Source organism: Strix uralensis, chromosome 11 (genome assembly GCF_047716275.1).
Source record: "Strix uralensis isolate ZFMK-TIS-50842 chromosome 11, bStrUra1, whole genome shotgun sequence".
In the NCBI taxonomy this organism is placed as follows: domain Eukaryota; kingdom Metazoa; phylum Chordata; class Aves; order Strigiformes; family Strigidae; genus Strix; species Strix uralensis.
In genome coordinates this window covers 11152604-11178037 of record NC_133982.1, presented here as the reverse complement: position 1 = coordinate 11178037, position 25434 = coordinate 11152604, and the positions used below count along the sequence as shown (strand labels likewise).

The following is a 25434-nucleotide window of genomic DNA, read 5'->3' as shown; positions in this document are numbered from 1 at the left end:
TGGTTTATCTTTAAAAACAGAGTTGATTTTTAGAAGAATATCAGAGGACAGACTTTTTTCCAACCCTCAGTATTCACTTGTTATCAGATCCACTGATATTTTAAGGGGAGGCTCAGCACTAGAATAAAACTCAGTAATCTTTCATCAGACTCTTGGCTGAATAATCTCCTTATAAAAGGGAAATCCTTTGTTTATTGGCAGAGTGCTTTTCTTTAAGGGGAATTGGAAATGCATTTGATAGTGGCCTCAAGTAGTTTTAATTCAGCAACAATAAAATAAGTTGGTGTGACTTCTAATCTAACGGCTGGATACTTCTGCACCTGGGCTGTATCCTGCTGGTTTCATTCCCAAGTAACCAGGACACAACAAGCTAAAATACTACTTTTTCTAAGTATTGCTTCTCCCATCTCCAGTGATGGGAATCTTTAAAAATGTGAGAAAATGCTTGTGCTTTGTGTCTGGTGCAAGGGTGCAAGGCCTGGTGACACAGGCCGTGGCTAGCAGGGATGCTCCTGTGCCTCCCAGTACCCCACACCCCTGAATTTATTTTGAGTCGGTGCCTGTTTGCTCGGTGGTGAGAAGAGGAAGCGGGATAGAATTACACATATTTTATTCCTGTGTCAGTGACCTCGTAGCAGCTGTTTGGGCCCCCATCTGTGGCCACATGGTGGGACACCGGAGTCCTAAGTAACCCTGTGCATCTGAGTGTCCCCTCACAGTCTGGGCCACCCTTCTTTCACCTAGAAAATGGCACTGACAGCTCTGGGACAAGGCATTGGTCTCGGGTGTTGTCACTTGTCGCTGTCTGTAACAGGGAAAAAAAGTAAATCCCCTTGTCTGTGAGGGGAAACAAGCACTGGGATGAATGCCTATGGATGCTGTAGGGTGGGACAGGGCAGGAAGGTGTGAACCCACAGCACATCCCGCTGCTGAAACCCGATGGGAAAAGATGTGACTTGGTTGCGATGCCCGTGCAGAAGCCAGTGACCAGAAATCCGCCGTTCTTTCCTGCCTTCGCAATGCTGAGACCTACCGCGCTCCCAGCGTGTACACACCGGTCTTACTGGTCACCACTGGACCGACTGGGTGCAGGGAGGCCCCTCCTGGGTGGCCACCCCCCCTCTGCGCATCCCCGAAGGGGCGGGGTGGGGGGGGGGTGGTGCGGGCAGCAGGTGCCTTCCCATCTCCTGCCCCCGCGGGGCATGGAAAATCGCCTTGGCAAAGACTGAAAACCCTTTTCTCCCCGGAGCTGAGCGTCCCCCTCCCCACCCTCGCCTGCCCCCCCCCACCGCCCCGGGGGAGGCGGCCGCTCCGTCACGGCGGCGCGGGCTGACATCACCACCGCCGCCGCGCCGAGCCCCGATCGCTTCGGCTGCTCGCCCGGGCGGGCGGCGGAGGGCTGTGGGGAAACATCCCTCACCCCCCCCTCCCCGCAGCGTCCTCTTTCTTCCTTATTTTTTTATCCCCCCCCCCCCCTCCTTTTTTTCTCCACCCCCCCTTCTCCCCACGCCGCCAGCAGAGCTCCCTCACCCCTCCGCGACTTCCCGCATGACTGTCACCAAGGTAAGGACATCTCTGTGTGTATGTGTGTTCCCCCCCGGCTCGGATGCTGTGCTACGACGAGCCCACCCCCCCTGCAAGGTGCCTCGCTGGGGGCTGCAGGGCCCGGGCACCCCCCCCAATCCAGCTTGCTGCTCGTTAGTGTTTTTTCTTTTATTGTATTTTATTGTTTTCTTCGCGTCTCCCGCTTGCTCGGCCCCTCCGGCTCGCAGCCCTGCTGCATTTTTAACCCTTGGAGCAGCTGGGGGGGGGCGCGGGGGGGGTGGGGGGGGCTGAGCATCCCCCGGGGCGGACCCCGCTCTAAGCCGCTTGTTGGCAGATGCTGCCCAGACCTCTACAGGTGGCTGGGAGGGGGAAAAACCTCGGGAACGGGCCTGGGGGGGGATTATAGAGATGGGCGGGGGGGTTGCGAGGTGGAAGGGCCTCGGCAGCAGCTGAGGAAACCCACCCTGAGCAGAGCTGCCAGGTGCGGGAGGGGACACCGAGCCCCTTGGGTCCCCTCATTCTACCCTCTCCCCATCTGCTGGATCACCCCCAGAGCTCAGCTCTCCCAGTGCTGATAGGGGAATATGTTTTGCTTTCTGCAGACTGTTTTCCCGTTTCTCCCCATCCTCACCATCCCCGAGTTCGTCCCCTCCCGCTCGCCCCATCCTCCAGCGGGTCGGGCTTGTGCCGGGGTGAATGTTCCCCCCCCGGGGTGGTCCAGGGCGTGCAGCATCCCGCTGGATTAGGGCCTGATGTGGCATGAGATGGCGGCGGCCAGAGGGAAAGGGCCACCTCTGGCCTGCGGGAGCCACGGGGCTTCGGGAGCGTCGCGGTCCAAGCTGGACCTGCTTGGGCCAAGCCCTCCTTTCCGCTCTGTGGCCCCGCCGTGAGGATGATGAGTCTGGGGGAAACAGCTTGGTGCATGCGGTGTGGAAGCAAACGGGGCTGAAGCTGTTGTGGTCCTTCCCCAAGCCCCAAAGAAGGACGTGGCTGGGTAGGGCAGCCGTAGCTGTGCTCTCTTTGCTGCCTTTCACCCCAAATGTCGCTGCAGGACACGCAGCGGGGGCACACGTGTTGGCATGAGCATGTTGGGGACATCCAAAGAGCCTGAAGCATTCCAGGGCCAATGCTGGTGCATGCTCAGGCTCCCCAGCGAAGAGGCCGCCGGGGAGGAATCGCTTTCTCCCGTCTTTGTCCTCAGCAAATAACTTGCATTTTCCCTGCTTGGCTTTCACTGGGTGGTCACCAGCGTTTGCATTTGTTGTTGGGTGTCTTGCGCTGCGTCGTGCTGTCCCGCAGCCCCCTGCCAGCAAGACAAACCCACCAGCAACTGTGTTCAAGAAAAAATACGTTTCCAGCTCTTCTGGGTGCTGAGAAAGGGATTGATGGATGGACCTGAAAGGTCAATTGGGTTAAAAAAGCTACAAACTCACTGATATCAAGTGTCACAGTTTTAAACCAGGCTGACTAATTTGTAGTGCACATTAACGGATTTTTTTTTTTTTTTCTGAGTGCAAACGGATTTATTCAGGGCTACGTTGAGAAAAGGCCGCAGGGCTGGGAGGAAAGCATCTTCAGTAGGATGGGGAAGGACTCTGCTGTTAATTTTTGGGGAATGGAGCTGCGAACTGGGAAGATCTATGCCATGTGCACAAAGTATGTTTTCGCTAAAGCACTGTAAAGCTCTAACACACCCTATAGATTTTATTTCCTGCAATGTGGACTACCCTGATACAAGCTAAATTAAAGCCAAGAGCAGGGTCCTGCCCTGCCACAGCATCGGCTTCGGGGTCTTTACAGTCAAGTCAGGGGACGGACCCCAGCACCGAGGTGGTGACCTTGACCTTCACTCATGGGTCCTTCCTGGGGCCTGGGGCTGGCACACATGGCCCAGGCTGATGTGGTGAGGGAAAAAGAAAGTGGCACGAGCACCCGTGTGAGAGGACGTGGTTTTTTCTGTGTGTTTTTGGCTGCCGGGAGCCACTGCGAGGTGGGGACTTGGGGAAGGGTCCGTTGATCCAAGGCTGGGGAGAGTGGGGGAGTTTTGGGGACCCCAGGGGACTTCTGGGGTCTTCACATCCTGCCCAGCATCAGGTGTCTAACTAAAACCAGTAAAGCCCACAGCTCCCAGTGCTGTCAGGGCCAGGCATTTATGGCATTCCTGCAACAACTCCTCCCACGCTGGGGCCGCTTCCCAGGCGGTGCTGGAAACAGGAGCCATGGGTAGGGTTTTACAAACTTCGCAAATATTCCTGAGCAATTCATCCTTAGAGGAAAATTGATTTGAAAATCAGGTCTGGGTGCCTAACGCCAGGCCTCAGAGCTGTCCTAGCACAAGTCCGAGGCATTGGGAGCCACAAAAAGCTTTTCTTGGGGGGTGTGTGTGGGGGGCTGGGGAAGGCAAGGAGGGGACAGAAATATCTGCTGTCAGTATGTGAAACAAGCTGGTTTCATCGGTGTCCCAAGCCACCCCCTTCCCTCCCACAGGAAGAAATGCAAGCAGCCGCAGCACATCCCCAGACCTCACTCTTTTGGGGGAGTTTGCTACCCGGGAAAGTTTAAGCAGGTTATAAATAGGATGGAGAAGAACCGATTGAAATGCAAAAAGAGCCCACGCCTTGTGCTCAGGGAGCTGCCCAAACTCTGTGACACCTCCCTGGCATCATGGCATGGCATGGCATGGCCAGGGCTTTCCTTCTCCAGGCTCTGCAGTAAGAGCTGTCGAGGTGGTGGCCTTTGGCTGAGAAGGTGCTGTAGGAATTGGGGCAACCTCGCCCCTGCTGTAGAAGAGCTGGTCCTGTGAGGGTCTGGGCCTCGAGTTTGGTCTCTGTTGCCATCCAAAAACCAGCCCAAACGCATTAACTATAAAGAAAAGGGTCTGTGTTACAAAGCTGAATGAGTCTGTTTGTATCAGCAATAGCGTGGCCAGCAGGGACAGGGAAGGGATCTTACCCCTGGACTTGGCACTGGTGAGGCTGCACCTCAATTCCTGTGTCCAGTTTTGGGCCCCTCACTCCAAAAAGGCCATTGAATGACTCGAGCGTGTCCAGAGAAGGGCAACAAAGCTGGTGCAGGGTCTGGAGCACAGGTCTGATGGGGAGCGGCTGAGGGAACTGGGGTTGTTTAGTCTGGAGAAGAGGAGGCTGAGGGGAGACCTCATCGCCCTCTACAACTCCCTGAAAGGAGGGTGCAGAGAGGGGGGATGAGTCTCTTGAACCAAGTAACAAGTGACAGGACAAGAGGGAATGGCCTCAAGCTGCGCCAGGGCAGGGTTAGACTGGCTCTTAGGAAGTATTTCTTTCCAGAAGAGGTTGTTGGGCGTTGGAATGGGCTGCCCAGGGCAGGGGTGGAGTCCCCATCCCTGGAGGGGTTTAAGAGTCAGGTTGACCCAGCGCTGAGGGATCTGGTGGAGTTGAGAACGGTCAGTGTGAGGTTAATGGTTGGACTGGATGATCTTCAAGGGCTTTTCCAGCTGAGGTGATTCTGGGATTCTGTGCTTGCAAAAGCAGCAGGCAAACAGTGCTGACACACCTGGGTCTCATGGCAAACAGGGAATTTCTCGATGGTTTACTGGGGCTGGGTGAATGATTTCTCACCCCGGATGACTTTGTGCTTTATACCGGTGAGCAGGAAGAGCACGAAGCCAGGCTGAGGGCGGGCGGGCGGTGCGGGGCTCGGGGGAGAAGGGATGTGAGTCACAGGATACAGAACACAAGTGGGAGGAAGGAGCCCATGGCTGGGCTCTCTGAATTTATTTGCCATCAAAAGGGTAATGGGATCTTTGGGGAGACCCAAGTGGGAACCCTGTGGTCAGGGAGGGGTTAGACAAATTTAACATTCGAGTGGGGGTTGTGCTGGGTGTATTTTGGCAGGCAGAGGCATGGCAGCAGTCTCTTGGTATGGCAACAGTGCTTCCGGCTCCCACCCATCACCAGAGGCTGTTTCCAAAGCCCTAAATAAAATTAACCATGAACACAAGTTAGTGGGGGCCTGAGGGCGTGTTAATTTGGGGAATATAGTTTTAAAATGACTGGAGGTTTTTCTAAAAGACGCAGTTTAAAAGAGGGTGCCATCTGGGAGGTCCCACGGCATGCATTAGCCTGAATTATCCTATGGTCTCTTCTGGCTTTATTATGTATTAATTGGCATTAGTCATCGAGCCATGATGCCTAAATAACGGCTCATCCTCATAGTTCAGCAAGCAGATGAAGCCAAAACCAAAACCCAGAGGGGAAATTACAACTGTGGCCTGTCGTGATCAAACACAGCAAATAAATGATGCCCTAACATGGGGAAATAGTAATTACTGCAGAGGTCCTTGACTGGGAGGTCGCGGTTATAACGCCATGAGGTTCCTGATGGCAGGTCGCAGTGTCCTCTGCCTCGTTGGGAAGGGCAGAGTTAGTGTCTGGGGCAAATGCTGATCCCATGGAAAAGCTGATGCTGGTTCAATCAATAGGAAGCTTGATTGAAGGCGCTGGGCCATGTTATCAGGGAAAATGGCTTTGCAGAAATTAGGCTTTGGACAGCACAGCTTGGCTTTATTTCTGGGGAAGTAATGGGTGGAGTCCTCTCTAGGCAGTTCGCTAAAAAGGAATTGATGAAGCACTGTGTGTGCTCTGATGCTTGAGAAACAGCTCCAAATAATACTAATAAAGCTCGTGTTAATGGCTTAGGTGCAAGCTAACCAACACCTCTAGAAAACAGATGGACAGGATTTATCATTGCGTGGGGCTTTGCTCATGGTGTTCAGATCCAGCTGAACTCAGCCGGGGCTGTGCGCTGGGGGGAGTGGGGCCAGGGCCCCATGCAGACACGGTGCTGTGACAAAGGGCAGGTGCTTTTCCCGGCAGGAGAGGGGCAGCAGTGAAGGCAGACACAACCACAGAGGGTGCGGGAGGAGCAGGGCTTTCTCTGCCTCTTGCTGCCTTAAAATCTGTATATTTTCAGTTGGGGTTCAACGACATGGCAGTTGGAAAAACCTCGCTTGTTTGGGCTGCCCAGGCCCAGGCTCATAAATAAGTAATTGTGCAAAAGGGATTCCTGAGGTGCATTCGAGGTGTGGAGGGATGGTGGCTCTTTTGGAGGAGCTGCTTTGCAGGACATGCTGGGTGGAGAGCATGTAATGGTGTAGGAGATTGCGTTGCTGACCAGCTGGACGGGGATGGAACAAGGCAGTCAGCACTGAATTGTTAATAAAGTACAGAACAAGTCCCCTTGTCTCCAGCAGGGTGGATGTTCACTAATCTTTAGCTTCAGTGGGATTTCTGGGGGTTGGGAAGAGGCATAACGGGCTGCTTTGAGTCTAAAAATGGAAGCTCCCCATCGCAAGAAGTATTACTCTCATCAAAGGCAACTTGTCTGGCCTGCGGCTTTTTAATGAGTTTTAATTGAGATTCAATGCAGCATTAATCTGGCGCTTTAATATTGCCTGTCTGTGGCCAGCAGGCTCGCTGGGCGCTGTAATTCATACCCTGGAAATGCAATGCAGGGTCACCCCCCCCACCCCCCCCCGCTTCTTCTTTTCATGGAAATTTTATCAAATGATGAATAGTTCAATTCATTACCCAGCTAGAAGAGAGCTCGAAGGAGTCGAATCCTGGATTCCTATCTCCCGAGTCAGTGTGTCATTACCCAAATCTGGCAGCCGGCAAAATCTACATGACGGAGCCAGCTGCTAGAGTCCCCCACAAATCTGTGAATCCCATCGCTCCCGAGCTGGGAGGGGACCAGTGCCAAGCTCAGCTCCCAGAAATCCCGCGCTCCTTTGTTCATCACAAAGCTGTTGGCAAAGCCCCCTCGCTGCGGCTCTCGGGCCGGAGTCGGTCTGCAGAGCCTCGAGCATCGCCGTGAAACGCCCCGGGAGCAAAACTGCCCGGGGAGAGGCTGTGCCAAGGCAGTGCTGGAGCAGCTAGGGCATTGCTTGAGTTGTAGAGAGCAGAGAAATAGGGCTAAAACCTTCAGACTCAAGCCCAGATTGGGGTCCTGCCACGGCATGCAGCTGGGGAGAGGGACAGAGACCCTGCTTGGTGGGAAACCCGGGCGTCCTTGAGTAGGGCAGGGTGACAGCCGCCTTGCTGCACCAAAAATGAGATTTTTCCAACCTGTTGCTCCACGCTCACTGAAAAGCACGGCCGAGGAACCGCCCACTCCTGCTCAGCACCGGGATGGGAGCTGTGCCTGCAAGCTGCAATGCGCTGCCCTCCCTGTCCGGGTGCCGCCCGCAGCCCCCATCTCTGCATTTTCCCCTCGGAGCGGTGGTTTCTTCCACCAACAACCTGCTGTGCGAATCCCTCAAACAAGCTGTTGGGCCTTATGGAAAAATCCTCACCCACCCCCTGCGCCGAAGGGTGGGGAATAGCTGCGCTCCAGCCAAAAAGCCTCGCGGCGCAGCCGGGGAAGCTGCTGGGACCAAGCCGGGGATGTGCGTGTGCTGGCGTTGGGGACAGGGGGGTGCCAGCACCGGGCATCGCCCTCACAGAGTTAATGCTGTTTTGCTTTTGGTAACGGGAAGGACCTGAAAGGCTGGTTCCCGGGGTTGTAGGGGTGCTGGGGCTGTCGCTGAAGCCCGAGCCGTTAGCAATGAGGGTCCCTTTGCAGCCATGGCTGCCCCTTCGGACAGCCCAGGCCTTGCTCTCCGCCTGTACAATAGCAGCTATAAATTTCCCAGAGAATAATGGCCTCTCTGTCCGTGCCCAGGACCATCTCTGCCTGCCCGCCCCGAGCCACGCTGGCCCCACGGGGGTCCAGAGTGATGGGGGGCCACATCCTGACTGATCTGTGGTGCTTGGGGGAGTTCCATGGCTGCGGGCAGCTGCCGGCACCCAGAGACTCTGCACTGGCTGCTTTGGGGCTCAACATCCCCACCGGTGAAGGAGGGATTGCTCAGCCCATGCTATGAAATCCCTGCTCGCAGCTGGGATAAGCAGCAGTTTTGCCGTGCAGGGCTGGGGGCCGGCAATGAGAGCGGGGGGGGCTGGAGCTAATCCTGATATCAGCAGGAATTAGCTGCCTGCAGCTGCACTGGCACCGGTGGCTGCACCCTGGGGCGTGCTGGCACCCAGCATTTCTCGAGTCGGTTTGGTCCTGGCGGGGGCTTGGGGCAGGTGTCAGTGGTGCTGCTGTAACCAAAGCGTTTCCCTCTCTTCCAGGGTCGAGGAGCACCCACATTTCCCTGAGCCCCGCGTCCATTCCTGGGTGGCAGGAGGTGCCCAACCAGCCTGTGGAGCAGAGCAGGGCAGGTGAGGACCCCGCGCTGCGCCCACACCCCGACCGACCCCGGGGTGGCCCTGCGGGGGGACCAGGGAGGGATGGAAACAGCCCAGGGACACAGTGCCGTGCCCAGGGTGGGGGTCTGCCACCAGCAGCCCCTCTCGCCCATCGCCAATTGCTCACAGATCGCTGGGCAGGCGGTTGCATGTCCAGAAAAGCATTTTTTATCAAGAATGCGGCAGCTGCTGCAGCTCTCCTCCTCCCAAAATTTGACCCTGTCCCCCAAAGAAGCTCTGTACGTCAGATGAGAGCAGATCCGTGGAAGGCTCGGTCCTTGTGGAAATGCTGAGTGCTTTAAATAAATGGCTAAAAAGCTGAATGTACAGAAATATTGCTGGGGTGAACACAAGCGAGGCTGTGGGCATCCCGTGCAAGCTCAGGCTGCGGGATGCCGGCTCCTGCCCCTTCCCGGGGGGTTTCACAGCTCCGGGTCGCTTCACTACGACCCTCTGGCAAAGGGAGTTGCTTTGGCTGCTCTCAGGATTATATGAAGTGCAAAGAAACCCGATTCTAGAGCATTGTGTGCTGAAATACAAGGGAAAATAGGGAAAAGGGGAGATTTGAGGCTCTGCTGAACGCATGGACATGACTGAGCAGGGGAGGAATATCGCAACCGTTCCCCCATGAGCTTCCCTGCACTCATGTTTTTGCCGGAATAACAAGTCTCCGTTTTGCTTCTGTGGATGGTTTCCCTCTTCCTGGGAGCTGGCGCACAAGGCAGGGTTTGTCTGGGCTCCAGCTCCCCGGCGGGCACTGCGCGGGCTGGCAGCGGGGGAGTCGGTGCCTCCCCCATCCCGGCCCCGCTGTCCTGTGACCTTCATCCACCCAGACTCTGGCACTTCCTCGCGCTGGCCAGGAAACGGATTTCTGAAGCCTGAAATATTTAGAAGATACTGTTTGTTTTTCTTATTCTTTTTTTTTTTTTTTTTTGTCTTCTTTCCTTCTTCTCTTTTGGAAAACTTTTGCCCCCAACTGGGATAAATTTCAAAAAAACCCTTGCAGTTTTGTAAGCTGTCCAGGAGCGAATGGCTCCGTGTGGGGGCAGCTGGGATGCGAAAGGAGCTGCTGGAGCCCAGGCTGTGGGATGCTGCCCCATGCCCTGAGAAGCACCCCAGGGTCCTCATTCCTGGGAACATGTCGAGGTTTTGGGGGGAAAACATCAAGTGAGGGACAGGTGTCTGAGCTGCTCACCCGTGCACTGTCTCCCTGCTTTAGAAAAGTCCCATTTGCCAGGATAAATAAGTTTCTATGGTTCATGTCCTGTACAAAGCTGGGGCTTCGTAAGGACTTTTTTCAGGCTGTCGCAAAAGTAGAAATGTTAGTGCTCCCAGCAGTCCTTTTTGCCCCAATTTTTTTACCTTCACCCACATGTAGCATCTTCCCAAGCAGTTTCTTACCTGTGGGGTCCAGCAGCCGCCTGTCCCCCCACTGTCCCCCAGCCTTTTAATACCTGTGTGTGTATTTTCATCTCCTTATAATTAAAAAGCAGGTGAGTTAAGGAGGGGTTGGATTTATGACATCCTCCCACTGGAGGCTTTCTCTTGTTATACAGGCAGCCCCGCTTATTCTGTTTAAAACTGCTGGATCCTGGCTGGAAAAAAAGCCTGTTGTAACCAAGTCTCTTGACTCAGTCTTCTTGGTGACGTGTGGTGTGATGTAAAATAACGCGCACGGACGAGTGCCTGGCTCGGTTACCCGCTCATCTCAACATGTGAAAAGAGACTTTTTTCCCCCTCTCTGGCTTTCCTAAAAACCTCTCAAGTTGAGAAAAAGCATGCAATATTTTTGCCCTCAAGGAAACATTATTCCAAGAAGCTGGAGGAGGGTAAAATCCCGTGGTCGGTGACCCAGGGCAGCTCTGGGGGCCAGAAACGCTTTGTGCTTCATCAGGATGTTTCCGTCGGCTTCGTGGGGTGGGAAGGAGTTGGAAAACAGAGTGGGAGGAAAATTGTGCTTGTTTACAGAATTTATTGACGAGCGTGAGACTTGTGTTTCTTCTCAGCACGTGGGCCCAGGAGAGGTTTGGTTTGCCTCCCCTGGAAGGTTTCCTGGGGAGAAAATGGTCCAAAATGGGGCCCCTGCCAGTACCACAAAGACTGGTGCCAGGGATTCTTTTTGCATCATTCCCGGGCGGCCCATGACATCTGTGGGACCATGTGAAGTGTCTGGGGCGGGTGGGAAGCAGCACCGTGGTCAAGGAGGGATGGGGACTCATGGTGACAGCCCGGCCCCATGGCCAGGAGACATCTGGCCTCGCTTGCTGCTTTTTTCCCAGCGGCTTTGGAAGAGGAGAGGCTCTTCCCAGGCAGTCAGGGGGCTCTAGAAAGAAGAAGTCATTGAAAAGTTGAACTCCAGGGAAATCCCAGTCACTTCCTTCCAGGCTGGAAAAAAACTAGTTGGCAGATATCGCTTCAGAAATGTTCATCTGTCTTTTGTCCTTTGTTTAGACCATGTTAATGGGATTAATCCTTAATATTTGTAAAATCAATCTACTGCTTTTTACAAGTGGGATAAACATGGAGCTTTCTTTGCCTCTTCTCATCTGTGCACTAAGGACAAGCGGCTTTCCCAAAGTGAACCGTGCCTGCCCAGAATCCCATCTCAGGGGCTCCCTCCTTGCTCCAGGGTCACTGTCGGGGAGCTGGGGTGCACCCACCGCCCCGATGGGTGCAGGAGCAGAGATCTGCTCTGGCTCTTGGCAGCTCACCCCCAATTGGAGGGACCAAATCAGAGCTGTGCTGTGGCAGGGGGGTCTCAGCCCCTTGGGAGCTCTGCCCTGGGCTGTAGGGCTGTTGCCTGTCCCCAGTCTCTCTTCTGCCAGGATGTTGCCCCAGTACTAATTTCATCACAGCATCGTCCATCTAATCATGGCATCGCTCCTGGGCACAGGGTGCTGCTCGTCCCCTCGGTGCTGGCTGCTGCAGAGCACCCACTGAGGTGCTGGAGGGCTGGCGCTGGGCAAAGCCGATGCAGGGACATCTGGATTTGCACCACAACCTTGGAAACTGCCTTTTGGAGCATCACAATGCTGAACAGGAGCCAGCAGTGTGCCCAGGTGGTCAAGAAGGCCAATGGTATCCTGGCTTGTATCAGCGATAGCGTGGCCAGCAGGGACAGGGAAGGGATCTTACCCCTGTATTCGGCACTGGTGAGGCCGCACCTCGATTACTGGGTTCAGTTTTGGGCCCCTCACTACAAAAAGGACATTGAATGACTCGAGCGTGTCCAGAGAAGGGCAACGAAGCTGGTGCAGGGTCTGGAGCACAGGTCTGATGGGGAGCAGCTGAGGGAACTGGGGGGGTTTAGTCTGGAGAAGAGGAGGCTGAGGGGAGACCTCATCGCCCTCTACAACTCCCTGAAAGGAGGGTGCAGAGAGGGGGGGATGAGTCTCTTGAACCAAGGAACAAGCGACAGGACAAGAGGGAATGGCCTCAAGCTGTGCCAGGGCAGGGTCAGACTGGCTCTCAGGAAGTATTTCTTTCCAGAAGGGGTTGTTGGGCGTTGGAATGGGCTGCCCAGGGCAGGGGTGGAGTCCCCATCCCTGGAGGGGTTTAAGAGTCGGGTTGACCCAGCACTGAGGGATCTGGTGGAGTTGAGAACGGTCAGTGTGAGGTTAATGGTTGGACTGGATGATCTTCAAGGGCTTTTCCAACTGAGATGATTCTGGGATTCCGTGAATGCGCTGCTGTCCCTGGCCCCCTTTGCTCTGACAGGGCTCTGGGCTGAGGGCACGTAAGGCAGAGCCAACCCAGGAGATGCCCAGGCTCCTGCCTGCCCACCCGATTGTCACCCCTTGCAGGGGGACGTCACCCCATGGAGCTTCACAGCAGCCCTGGTGCTGCTCCTTGGGTCCAGGATGAGTGTGGGGCAGCCCAAATGCACCCCTGGATTGCGGCCACCACTCCTGCGTCACTTGTATCTTGCTGTTGAACTCTGTGTCAGTGGGGTCTGACCCCTCCACTGCCGAGGGGAGAAGTTTGGTTTGGGGGGGGGCACCTTCGTGGGGTGCAGCACGAGCAGACTGTGCCAGCCCCCCTGTGAAGGAGGCAGCCAGGCCACGTCCCCGCTGGTGCTCCTGCGCTGCGAGGCAGTTAAATCCATCATCCCATCACTGGTGATAGCAAACAGGGAAAAGCAAAACCCCACAGGTAAGGGCACAGAGAATTCAGCATCAAACCCCAAGCCTGGTTTTTTAACGCCACCTTCACGCACCGTTTGGTCTGGGGGCTCTGCGGGGCCCACGCCATGGATGTCCCGTGTGTCGGCACTCCGATGGGCTGGCAGCATCCCCTGCTGCAGAGCAACCTGTCCCCAGGCTGCTGCTGCTGTCGGGTGCTGTCAGCGGGGTGCTGTATGGGGTGAGACCCGAGCTACACCCCACACCAACCCCCCACCACCTCCGTTTTCCCCCCAGCAGATTTTTAGCTTTGCCAAACTTGTCCCCATTGCACAGCCCAGCTGTGCTGGGCAGGGCGAAGCGCAGCAGGACGGCAGGGATGGGGACATGACAGCCTGTTTGACGGGAACAGGCTCTTTTTCAAGGCCCCGCTCAGTGCATTTATTCCGGTGTTTATTAGAGCCCAAAGGTGTTTCCTGTGGTGGGTGCAGAGCTGAAGCCATTCGCTCAGCTTCCCTCTGCCGCTCCAGCTGTTTGTGCCATCAGCCAGATGCATAAATAAGGAGAAAACAAGGAGCTTTGCTGGTTACTGTAGGGTTTGGGTCTCCAAAGTGTTGTCAAGAGCAGGCTGAAGGGCTCTTCCCTCCTCAGTGGGCTGTGTATGTGTAAAGGGCTGGTGGGGACGGGGGACACGGGGTGTCTCGACAGTGGTATGAACACACACGAGCCATGGGACAGATGCTCCAGCACCGTGTCCTGGCAGGAGCTGGTGGAAATGGAGCTGGTGGGGTGGGATGGGAGCAGGAGAACCCTCTCCCTGCCCAGCTGATTCCCCTCTCCCCGCAAGAGGCGAGAGGGCCAAGAGGGCTTTATCACACATGGCCTTGTGCAGCATCAGCTGGCAGGGACGAGGACCGGCGTGCCCGTGACTCGGCGCCTGCTGAGCTCTGCCTGGCGCAGTGCCCCGGGGCTCCATGTTCTGTCAATAAAGCAAAAATTATGCAATTGTGTATCAGCTTTCCATGGGGATCAAACCCGTATCAGGACCAGGGGAAAAACACTTCTTCCCAAGGAGACTCTTTTCTCTGTTCTTGAACATTTATAACTAATTTGGGCTATGTATAATATTTTTTTTTACTGAGGGATCGAAACATACATAGAAAAACTTGATCTGAAAGAAGAAGCAGCTTCACGATGCTGATGGCATTTGGGACTGCATCCCCAGTGCTGGCAACGGAGCATTTCTGCTGTGGAGGGGCTTGCACGGGTCTGTGTGAGACCCCGGGGCAGGGGATTGGGGCAAGCAGAGCTGTGACCAGCCCCAGCCAGGGAGCCACTGGCAGCAGGAGATGGATGAGGTCCTGCTGCACCGCTGATGTTATCTTGGAGTCGTAACTACTGAACCATCCAAACCATAATAGCTGCATGGAGGCTTAATGGGGAGCTTTATTCTTCATTATCGACATAGTTATGCTGTAATGGGATCTGCAGTTTTGCCTGTCTCATAAGTACCCATAACTGCTTTTTAGTGGTCAATATATAATCCTGAACGACCTCATACAACTATTAACCCCCTTCTTCCCAACCTGGCCCCTGTAACAGTCTTAGACTGGCAGAATTTGGTTTTGGGGCTCCAATCGGCATCGCTGCTGTGCTGCTGCTTGTTGTCAGCCCGATGCGGGTGTGCAGGGCTCCGGCCGATGTCCCTGACGCCTGGGGCTGCTTCACGGGCTGGGAAAGCGTCAACAAGCTGCATCCATCAGCCTGTGCTGGATTTCACACAAACTGCCTTTTTCCAAAGGTCAAGCAAGGGCTTCTTGCAGAGAAGCACAAATTCTAAAATCAAAGCCTGTGCATCATTTTAGAAGTTTTCTCCATGGCAGCAGGTGAAACGGCTTCTCCCCACAGCTCAGTGCAACCCCCCCTTTTCTGCTGCTTGCAAAAAGCCAGTTGCACTGAAAATATCCAGCAAAAAAGTGTTCCCCCTCCTGTGCTTCCCCGAGGAAGGGGGAGGCTGCGCGGAGCAGCCCCTCACCTGTCGCAGCCACCGCGGCCCCGCTGCCGTGTCAGGCCATCCCCGTGCAAGGTTTAGGGCCCGATCCTGCCCTGGCTGCGGCAGGCGAGGGGTGGTCGTGCCCATGCCGATATTTTGGGGGCTCTGGGCAAGATCATATCCCACACCTGGATGTATGAATAGATGTTGCTTTACATCCCACCGCTGATCCCAAGGTTTGCGGACAGGACAGGTTAATGAGCATGTTAGCAGTGTATGAGTCAGATAAATGCTTCCATTTGCTAACGGTCTCAGGAGCAAAACTGTTTGTGTTGGAATTACTTTGTTCTCTAGAAGAAAGTAGGCGGTGATGCGTAATTACCCTAAACGGGGCTGGCAGTCGCCGGGGAGGAGGAGACAGGGGTCGGTGTGATGGCTGCTGCCAGCAGCTGGGGGGCTCAGCCTCGTGCCCTGCCGCCAGTGATGCCAAAATGACCCGGGAACAGCCCCGTGGGGGTCGGACCCTGCCATGCGTTGCCCAACGCCGCGGCATGGAGAAGCAGGAAGGGGTTGTGTGTTTTATCTCAGCCTCCCGGGATGGTGAATTGAATGTTTTTGCTTTCCCTCTCTGCACAGAGCTCTTGTCGAGTCAATGAGAGACCTCCACAAGTCTAGCGTGCTGGGAAGCAAGCACGGCAGCCTGGTGAGTGTCCCGCGCAGGGCATTTTAATAAGGCTGGGACAGAGAGATGCATAGAAACAGCAGCTGAGCCCCAGTGAGCCAAGAGCCCAACTGGCTGGCTCTGCTCTGAAGGTCCCTTGGCACAAAAGAGAAACCACTTAATTTACACCGGAGACTCGGCAGTTCTTAGCCCGTCTGCTTTTAAGTCAAGCTCGGGCTGCAGACGCGCCCCGGTGCCCCGGCCGAAGCATCAATCCTGCAGCAACACTAAATCTGGACTTTCAGACACGTTTGGTGGCTGAATTACGCCTGCACACTGTGAACATGTGTTGCTCTCTGTGGTGGAATTGTTATTAAAATGAAGAACGGGATGTGCCTAAATGTTAAATCTTACCGAGCCTCGTTAGCATGAAAGCCATTAATGTGAACAAAAGCCGTTTTCAAGGTTGAATTGAGAAGCATCAGAGCATTAGAGTAGTGGAGAGATTAAAATCAGCATTTGTTTGGCTCTAATCTAATGTGCATGGAACAATAAGCATTTGATGACTAATTTTGGCAATGCTGGGTATCTTATCAAAATATAGCTGTTTAATTTCAAGCTTTTCTTTAGGGAGTGGATTCCAACAGCATAAATCCTACATAAATGCTTTGCTAATGCACCGGGCATGCACTGAGCAGATCCCATCCTCCGTGTCCGGAGGAGTCTGGGCAGGACATGTCTTGGGGTGACACCATCCTGCCGCAGCCCACAAGTGGCTCTGCCAGCTCCTGCTTGGGCATTTTCCCCTCCGAGTGCAAAAAATGTTGGCTTTGCTCAAGCAAAGCGAGCAGGGATGGGCATGCGGCGGGGAGGTGGCTTTGCAGGGGCTCCCCCACCACGTTGGGCTTGCGGGGACAGTGTTTTGCTGTTTGCCAGTGTTGATTTAGGGTATGAGCACAGCCCTGCTCATCCCAGCGCTCCGCCAGCTCAGGTCCCCTGCCCCTGGCTGCTGCAGGGCCTGGGCTCCCCCTCAAGTCCGTGGCCAATATGTATCACATCCTTTGCGAAGGGGTTTAACCCCCCCTCGGCCACGAGGCTCCTAAACCCCCTAGTGCTGATGCTCACCGGGTGTGGAGGAGCATCGGGACCAGAGCAGGACTGTGCCTGTCTCGCGGGGGGCATTGGGGACGATGGCTCTGTCCTGGAAGGCACGTGGCAGTGTGCTCGGGAGTGTGGCATGGCAATGAGTCTGGTAGTGGCTTTTCCTCTAAAAAGTTTGAGATATTTTGATGTTTTCTTCCCCGCTCGCTGCACGAGGGAGCTGTCAGGGAGCTGTTGGGCCAGGGTGGGGGGGATTGGGCAGCTCTGTGCTTCCTACAAATGAAGCCATTTCCTTGGTTAAGACCTAAAAGCAGCTCTTGTTTTTGCCCGGTAACACTTCATTGCCTTAATGGCTGATCAATACTTGAAACCTCAAACTCGAGCACCGCTGACCTTTCTGATGGAAAATAACTTCTGCCCAGCGGCTGCCAGGGATGCGCAGGCAACGTGCTGGCTCCGGAGAGAGGGAAAGTAACCCCACGCAAGGGGGGCAGTGACGGGGTGGGTTTCACTTGTATTTGTTTTTTTTCATACAAAACTCTGCCTTGATTTTAACTGGAAAGCCCCAGATGGGGAACGCTTGCCAGAACCTCTGCCTGCGCCATGAGGGGGCAAGAAAAAAGGGAATAATGTGATTTTGGAAAGGCACTGTCTCCTGGAGTGCCACAAACCCCCTCCTGAAAGCCCCAGATTTTCTGGGCAAACAATTGCTGTTGGATTTCCTTTTCCCAACACACTTTTTCATGCAAATATATTTTCTCGCTAGTCAACCATAACCCTGACGCTTAACCATGTGCAGAACAACAAATGGGGGAGTCACGATGAAAGAGCACTGGTTTCCCATTAAAAAACCTCTCTAAGGCCATGGGAGATGCTACGTGTCATCGTGGCAACCCAAAGAGCTGCTGTAGGTGCCACAGCCTCCTTGTCACCCTGGGGGGCACCATGTGAAGGAGAAGGGGCTCCCACTGCGCGGGGGCTGGGGGGGTATTGCCAACCCCCCCAAAATGACTGCTTCATACAGGTGAAAGCAGAAATTCATTTCTCTGTAAAGCTTTCATGTTTGGGGCAGATTAAATGGGGCTATATATAGGAAATACAGATTTTTTAGGGATTACAGTCCACTGTGCTGTGTAACTGCCTATTGCAGCGTTAGGGGCTCTTTGCGCAAGCTCTCCCTCCCGGCTGCTGTTGCCAAGACTCCCGATGCTTGAAAAGATGCATTTAAAAATAAACACATTGAGACAAGAGCTGTGTCCTGCTGCTGCTGGTAGGCAAAGGCTGGAGCTGCCAGCAGATCAGAAAAGCCTCCAGAGAGGGGCTGGGTTTTTGCTTCTTGGTTCCTTTTTTTTCCAGGCGAATGGCAGTGCCGTTCCCAGGGGATGTGGACAGAGCTGGTCCCCGTGGGGTTTGTGTGGGCTGCCTGGGACACGCGGGTCAGGTCCGCCTGCCCCATGGCATCTGCTCTGCCCGGCTGATGGGGGCTGCGGGGCGGGTACCAGTCCTCCATCCTAGAGAAAAACTCACAAAATAAAAAGTTGTTTGTTTGGTATTTTTTAATGCAATTGCTCCTGAAGCTGCTTTGTGCTGTAAAACCGAATGGCAGCCACTTAAAAGCTTATTTCCCCACCCTGCAAGAAGCAGGAGCTCGCGGGGTGCCCAGGACGGGGCAGCTCTGCCCCCCCCACAGCCGCAGGGTTGCTCGTGGGATGCTCCCTGCGCCGCCTGGGCAGATGCCTCCATTTCTTGCTCGTGGGTCAGCCCTGCGCTAGGTGATGCGGTACTGCAGCTCCCAGGATAGATGGGGAAAAAGAGGGAAGTCAGGTCTCTGCAACCTCCGCTCACGGACCGGCCTGTGCTCTTGGGGAGGGAAACGTACCCATCCCTTCCCTGGTACGGGGCTGCAGCCGCTCCTCAGCATCAGCACCTTAATCCAGGCCTATCGTGCATGGAAAATCTCTTGCTAACGGCCCTACGTGGCATGCTCCTGGCCGCCTTCTACCCGTAGCTGCTTTTTCAGTGGGGCAGGGTCAAGTGAGATATTAATGTGGCTCTGTGAAGGTGCCAGGGAGTGCTGCAGGCTTCACCCAGAGTTGCAAACACCTAGCTCCTTGCCTATAATATTGTCCCTGAGGTCCTTCTCCACCTTCAGGTCTGTGTGTTTTCCTCTGGTTTTGAGGAGCAGCACAAAACCTGACGCAATGACACACAGAAACAACCCAGCACTCCTCTGCATTGCCCCTTCAGTGAAGTAGTTTTGCTAAACGAGGGCTGTTCCCCCCAGCCTGGGCGCGGATGCCCGGTGGTGGCAGATATCGTTGCTCGGATTATGAAACCTCAATGAGCTGCTTTGTTCTTTTGTTTGGAGAGGAGGAGCGGGATGGCAGTGCTGCCCGGAGCTGCTGCGGGAGCAGGGGTAGGGGAGGAAGGGGAAAGAGATGCTCTACACAGGCCTGTACCCCTGCTCTGGGCTCCCCAGCTCACCCATTTTTTGCTCAAATTGTTGTAACAAAGGAGATTTCCACCTTCCAGCTTGGGATTTCGGGACACACTCTTCCCCTCAAGCACTTAAATAAGTAAAACATTGCAATGAGCCTAAAAACGCCGGAGCGGAGCATAGAATTTCTCTGCTGCTGCTTGTTTCATGAGGTTAATGTTGATGCTGAATGTCGTGATTGGGGATGTGATTTATTTTATTGCCTCACTTCAAAGTGCTTTATAATATTCTCGTTTTTCATGTAAGTTCTGCTCAACCCAAAACAAGGGAGGAATTTTGTAATGAAAGGAAAAACCAGAGTCCAAGAATAATGCAGAACTAGAATGAACCTTGGAAATGGTGGCACATTAGTCCGATTCTGGAGATGGATGGAAATGACTCTAATAAATCAATAATACTTTTTTTAATGCCTCTGAGCCATTGAGAGTGAGGTGATGGAAAAATAAAGATGCCAATTAGCATCAGCAGAATGTAGAGAATTACTCAAAAAGCGAGTTTCATAAAAATTGTATATTGTAGGATTGCAAATGCTTTGGATAATAACTTCCAGAATTGCTGGATATTTCTGCATGCAAACCCCCGTGCAAAGCCCCAGGCTGCTGTCACCGTCCCCCTGGGAGGAAGCGTGAGGCAGTGGGGCCGGCGTGGGACCGCATCTGGGTCGCTTTTTCCAGCCTTTCCTCTCCCACTGTGTCTCGCCCGGGTCGAACTCCTTTGGGGAAGGGGCTGTTTTCCTCCCCGACTGGGAAATGTCAGCACCACCTGCAAAATACTCCGTGCCGGAGGGGTATGCTGAGCTGCATCCCGCCGGTGCCGAAGCATCCCAACATCCACCCTCCTCATCTTCAAAAGCCTTTGCTGGCCTGGCCAGGAAATAGGATGTTTGTCCAGCACTGAGCTTCAGCGTGGCCCCTCGGAGCCTGGAAACCCCGGGGAGCGAAGGACTCTGCAAAGCAGCACGTGGAGGGAAAATAAATAAGTAAGTAACAAAACTGTTTCCCATTTGAAAATATACCTCTACCTTGGATTGCAGAGACTGTGGGATAGGAGATTTTCATCCTCCTGGCTAGAAAATTCAACTTGTTTTCAACAGTTTTTCATCATAAAATGGTGTTTCTTGTGAAACCATGGATTTTGCTGTGATGACTTTCCACACGGTGGCCGTGTTTGCCAGCACAAGGGCGGTGCATCACCTTTGCACATTAGGTTTTCATTGACTTTCTTCCTCTTGGCATCCCTAAGGTCCCTTGGTGGCCTTGCGTGTGAGCTTGGGAGCAGCCGGGCACTGGGGAAATTTTTCCGGATCGGGGCTCTGATGTCCCCAGTGGCGTTGCCACAGGCTCAGTGTTGTGGCCACCATGGGCTGCTGGCAGAAACCAAAGGGCTCCTGCTGCTTCCCGTATCCCCTGGATCCTTGGAAGCCCCAAGAGATATGTCTGTCTGCAGACACTGGCTTCAAAGAGAAGGATGAAGTATATATTGGGGAAAAATAAGTGCAGGAATACATAATAAAGTTAAATGGAAAAATAAAACTGGCATCTGCTTAGAAACTAGATGTTTTCATCAATCCAGAACTGAAATATCACTCACCAGAACATCCAAATGGGATAACGCAATGGGAAACTGCTGATTTTTTTCACAGCCAGAATATCTTTCCAGGTTTTTATTCGTAGGCAAAGCCTCCTGCAGCCCAGTGGGCTCCACAGGGGAAGGGGTCTTGGCAGAACATGGCAGTCTTGGGTGCTGGCAGCACCTCCACGTGCCAAACCCAGCGGTGTAAATGGCTCCGCAGAGCAAGACGCTGCTTCCTCAGGACGTTTTCCAGCCAGGGAGCACCACCACAGCCATCTGCTGAAGGACCAGACACGAAGATGACGTTTTGAAGGTGGACTTTTCCTACCCGCCTACCTCTTGAGCACCTTGCTCCAGCGACAAGACAAAATGCCGGCAGGAGCAGCCTGCTCCGGAGCCAGCCGAAGGGGCAAAGGAGGCTGAGCTTATTATTTTTCAACCAAAATCTGCCACCCATCGGCGTGAAACTCTCCCATCAGCTGCTTTTCCCCACTCCTCCCGCACCGCAGCACCCTCTCCATCCAAAGGCTGATGCTCGCCGCAGCCGGTGGGGCTGGGACCCCCGTGAGCCCCCCCAAGTCCCCAGCTCTCCCACGTGGTGCAGGGAGATATTTCTGGCACGGGAAAGACTCCGCTGGCTGCCAAACCCAGAAATCTGCAGGAAAGGGCCCGGCCGGGAGCCGCCCGCCGCACAATGCCGGCTCTGGGCAGCTCTGAGCCCCTTGCCAGGGATTTTTCCGGCGTTTCCGGGCTGTCTGCATCCCCGGGGCCGCGGGGTGATGTGACGCTATTTGCAGGAAATACTGACTGAGGTTAAAGGAAAGAAACTCTAGATTTCTCCAGCGAAACAGGCACTTGAGCTTATTGCTTCCTCCCGGCGTGGCGGGGGCTGTGTGGAGACTTGCCCAGTTTTTGGTGAAAAGAATAATACAAGGAGGGCTGGGAAAAAAAAAAAAAAAGAGATGCAAAAGTGCTGAGGTCCTGGAAGCAGCATCACCCTTGCGGCTGGGGACCGTGGCGGGTAGGGAGCATCCATAGCACCCGCGTGAGGATCCACGTTCAGGGTAAAAACACGTCTCCGGGCTGCTTGGAGCTTGTTTGTGCTGGCGCTTCATTTGGCAGCGACTCGTTAAGATGAATTTCTGGATGCAAAAAATATTGGAAGCCCCTTTTCTGCTACCCCTGTGTGCTGGAGGGGTTTCTGCAGTGGGGGGGTCTGTGGGATTTCTCCTTCGTGGGGATACGCTGAAAAGTTTAGTGGGGGAAGGACTGAGCAAATGGCCCTTTCGGTAGAAATTGGGGCTTTTTTGCAATAGGTCCAGAGCAGAGGCGCAGGGATGGCAGAAAGTTCTGGGATCACGAAGAAAATTGAGAGCTTAAAAGATATCAAAATACATTTTTGTGCTTTTTTAAGGTTATAAAAAAATCTGATTTCACTATGAAAACTCATCTGTTCAGACAAAGGAAAATGTAAGATTTAGTGAAACTCTTGAAAGCCACTCCTCAAGCTGCGGTCGGGGTGTTTTTCCTTGCCCTGCCTGGCTCCGACCGCTTGGGTAGGTTTGGCAAAGATTCACAGCGCTTTGTTGGACATGAGTCTGCATTTTTTCAGAGCAGAAGCCTTTCCAGCCAAAAATGTCTCTCCGCTCTTGTTTTGGGTTAAATCCTCAAGTATCTGTGTCCTTTTTCCTTGCGGCCTGCAGATTGCCGACAGCAAATGTGCGGCCCCGGCGCTGCCGTGCATCCTCAGAAGGATGCTCCCTGCATCTGTGCTGCAGGTGGGGTGGAAAATACAGCTGGGATTTGGGGTGTGATGGGTGGATGCAGGGTCAGAGCAGTGCAGCAGAATCCTCACACAGGGCCGAGCAGGTTTCCTGCAGGCAGGGAGGGTGTCAGATGTGGTGAGGAATATCGGCACAGCGGGGGTCTGCTCGCGCGAAGTCCTGGCGACAGGTCCCCTGACATCAGGCCTGCAAGGCACAGCGCAGGACGTTACCCTCTGCTTCTCCTCACTCTGCCTTTTGCCTCAAAGCCCTGAGTTAAGCTGATGAGCTTGTTCGTATGAGTTAGAGATGGAAACACCACTGTTTCCAGCCTTAAAGCCTTCCACTTTTCCATTTGGGAGACGCTGATCAAGCACACCGTGCTCCCAACTGTGTGCCCGAGGCGTTGAGTTTGGGGAAAAGCAGGGACTGGGATTTATTTAGGATTAGAGCAACCACCAGAGCATTTCTGTGGTGTTGCCTCTTGCCGAGGGATGCTCTCAGCGAATGACCCAGTACACGCTTACACACTTTTGTGAATAAATGCGTAACTGAAGACGGCGAATGGCTATGAGTCCTCAGGCGTGCAATTATGGTGTGTTTGGATAGAGCTGAGTACTTACGTTGCTCTAAAGTGTCTTAAACACTCACCCAAAGTGCCTTAAATCTTTATAGATTTCATCGTGAACACTTGTGCTACCGTAAGGACTGTTCAAAAGAAGACCGAAATGAAAAAAGCAGTCTTGGGGTTTTTTTACTTAGAAAAAGCAAAGTGGGGAGGACAAGCGAAAGTGCACTCATTGCTGTGCATGCAGCTGCAGCGCTTGGGCTCTGGGGAAGCAGGACGAGACAGTGGGTCCTCGGGATCCCTGGTCCACTGGGATGAGCTGGGGGGTCCCTGGGAGCTTCCCAGCACCGCAGCGATGGCAGCCGGCCTGCAGCACACGCAGGGACCTGGGACAAGTCAGAGAGGGACCTGGGGGTGTTGATTGCCAGGTGGCTGAACAGGAGCCAGCAGTGTGCCCAGGTGGCCAAGAAGGCCAATGGCATCCTGGCTTGTATCAGCAATAGCATGGCCAGCAGGGACAGGGAAGGGATCTTACCCCTGTGCTCGGCACTGGTGAGGCCGCCCCTTGATTACTGTGTCCAATTTTGGGCTCCTTGCTCCAAAAAGGCCATTGAATGACTCGAGCGTGTCCAGAGAAGGGCAACAAAGCTGGTGCAGGGTCTGGAGCACAGGTCTGATGGGGAGCAGCTGAGGGAACTGGGGGGGTTTAGTCTGGAGAAGAGGACGCTGAGGAGAGACCTCATCGCCCTCTACAACTCCCTGAAAGGAGGGTGCAGAGAGGGGAGATGAGTCTCTTGAACCAAGGAACAAGTGACAGGACAAGAGGGAATGGCCTCAAGCTGCGCCAGGGCAGGGTTAGACTGGCTCTTAGGAAGTATTTCTTTCCAGAAGGGGTTGTTGGGCGTTGGAATGGGCTGCCCAGGGCAGGGGTGGAGTCCCCATCCCTGGAGGGGTTTAAGAGTTGGGTTGACCCAGTGCTGAGGGATCTGGTGGAGTTGAGAACGGTCAGTGTGAGGTTAATGGTTGGAGTGGATGATCTTCAAGGGCTTTTCCAACGCAGATGATTCTGTGATTCTGTGGGACACCTGTGTGAAATAAGCTGAGACAGCGGAACGCAGAGTGTACCAGCTCTCCCGATGCTCGCTCCCTGGCTAAGTGCTCTCGTTCTGCCCTGATGCAGCTTACGTGTGGTCCAGGCCAATCCATTTCCAAGTCATTGCATTAAAAGCCTTAATTCATTTGTCATATGCACATGAAGTAGTAGTGCTGTGTGTTCTAGATAAGCGGTTCATGCTGGAAAGGAGATCAGCTTAAATTTTGCAACAGTAGAGAGCCTTTTAATGCCTTTTGTGAGTTGTACCTTGTGCCAGGGGGAGATATTACATTTTTTTGGGGGTGTTATATCCGCAGATCTGGGCTGCTCTAATACTGCTGCACCTCGTCAGGCAAAATCCCTCTTGCAGCAGGGGTTGGAAACTGGAAAGCAACTGGGGAAGAGCCTGGTTTGGGTTATTTTCAGAAGGCTAAGCCCTCTGCATTTGCCCTGCAGATGTCATGGCGCCCGCAGTACCGCAGCTCCAAGTTTCGGAATGTCTACGGGAAGGTGGCGAGCCGGGAGCACTGCTTCGACGGCATCCCCATCACCAAGAATGTCCATGACAACCACTTCTGCGCCGTCAATGCCCGCTTCCTCGCCATCGTGACAGAGAGCGCTGGCGGGGGCTCCTTCCTTGTCATCCCCCTTGAGCAGGTAAGAGGTTTGACCTTGACGGAGGCGACTCCGATCCGGAGCTGGTCCCTAAATGTGTGTCCCTAAGCAGATCCACCTGAGAATCCCTGCCTCTGTGTGTCAGGGCCTCTGCTGTCCTTTACTGGGGTTTTCTTCTACGGGGAAGGGAGGATTTAGAACTGCCTTACTGGATTGGTTTTTTTCTTTAGGAAGAAAATGAAACATTGGTTAAAAGCGTTTTTGGCATCTCTCAGCGAGCATGTGCCGGCAGGGCGGGCACAGGGCACATCCCCACCCTGCCCCTTCACAGTGGCAGAAACCACTTGGGTCTGTTACCCAGTATTTCACCAACACAGCTCCCAGGAAGCAGGGGAGTCCCCGGGAAGCCCCTCATCCTGCCGAGCAGGTCCTTGCCCTTGATTTTCAGCTTGTCCATATAATCTCAGCCCTCAAATTCGATGCCCTGGGCAGCCTGAGGGGCAGAGCACGGCTGCGCACCCAGTTTTCCTGCTGCAAAACCCCAGGGGCTTTTACTTTGTGCACTGCAGCAGATGCCACCTCGCACAAGATTTTTTTTGAAGGCTCCCTCACCAAACCGTCGCCCCCCACGAGCAGC

At 54.1% G+C, this 25434-nt stretch overlaps 1 protein-coding gene across 1 annotated transcript in view; it reads left to right on the top strand.

Annotated features, from left to right (window-relative positions):
* Positions 1–1285: 1285 nt before the first annotated feature.
* The window catches only part of CORO2B (coronin 2B), a 46012-nt gene continuing 21863 nt past the window's right edge, over positions 1286–25434 (top strand). The window contains exons 1-4 of the mRNA XM_074880635.1: positions 1286–1563; positions 8697–8786; positions 15564–15630; positions 24639–24839. Of these exons, the coding sequence (XP_074736736.1) occupies positions 15580–15630; positions 24639–24839 (252 nt within the window). The 5' untranslated portion in view covers positions 1286–1563; positions 8697–8786; positions 15564–15579. The remainder of the gene's footprint in view (positions 1564–8696; positions 8787–15563; positions 15631–24638; positions 24840–25434) is intronic.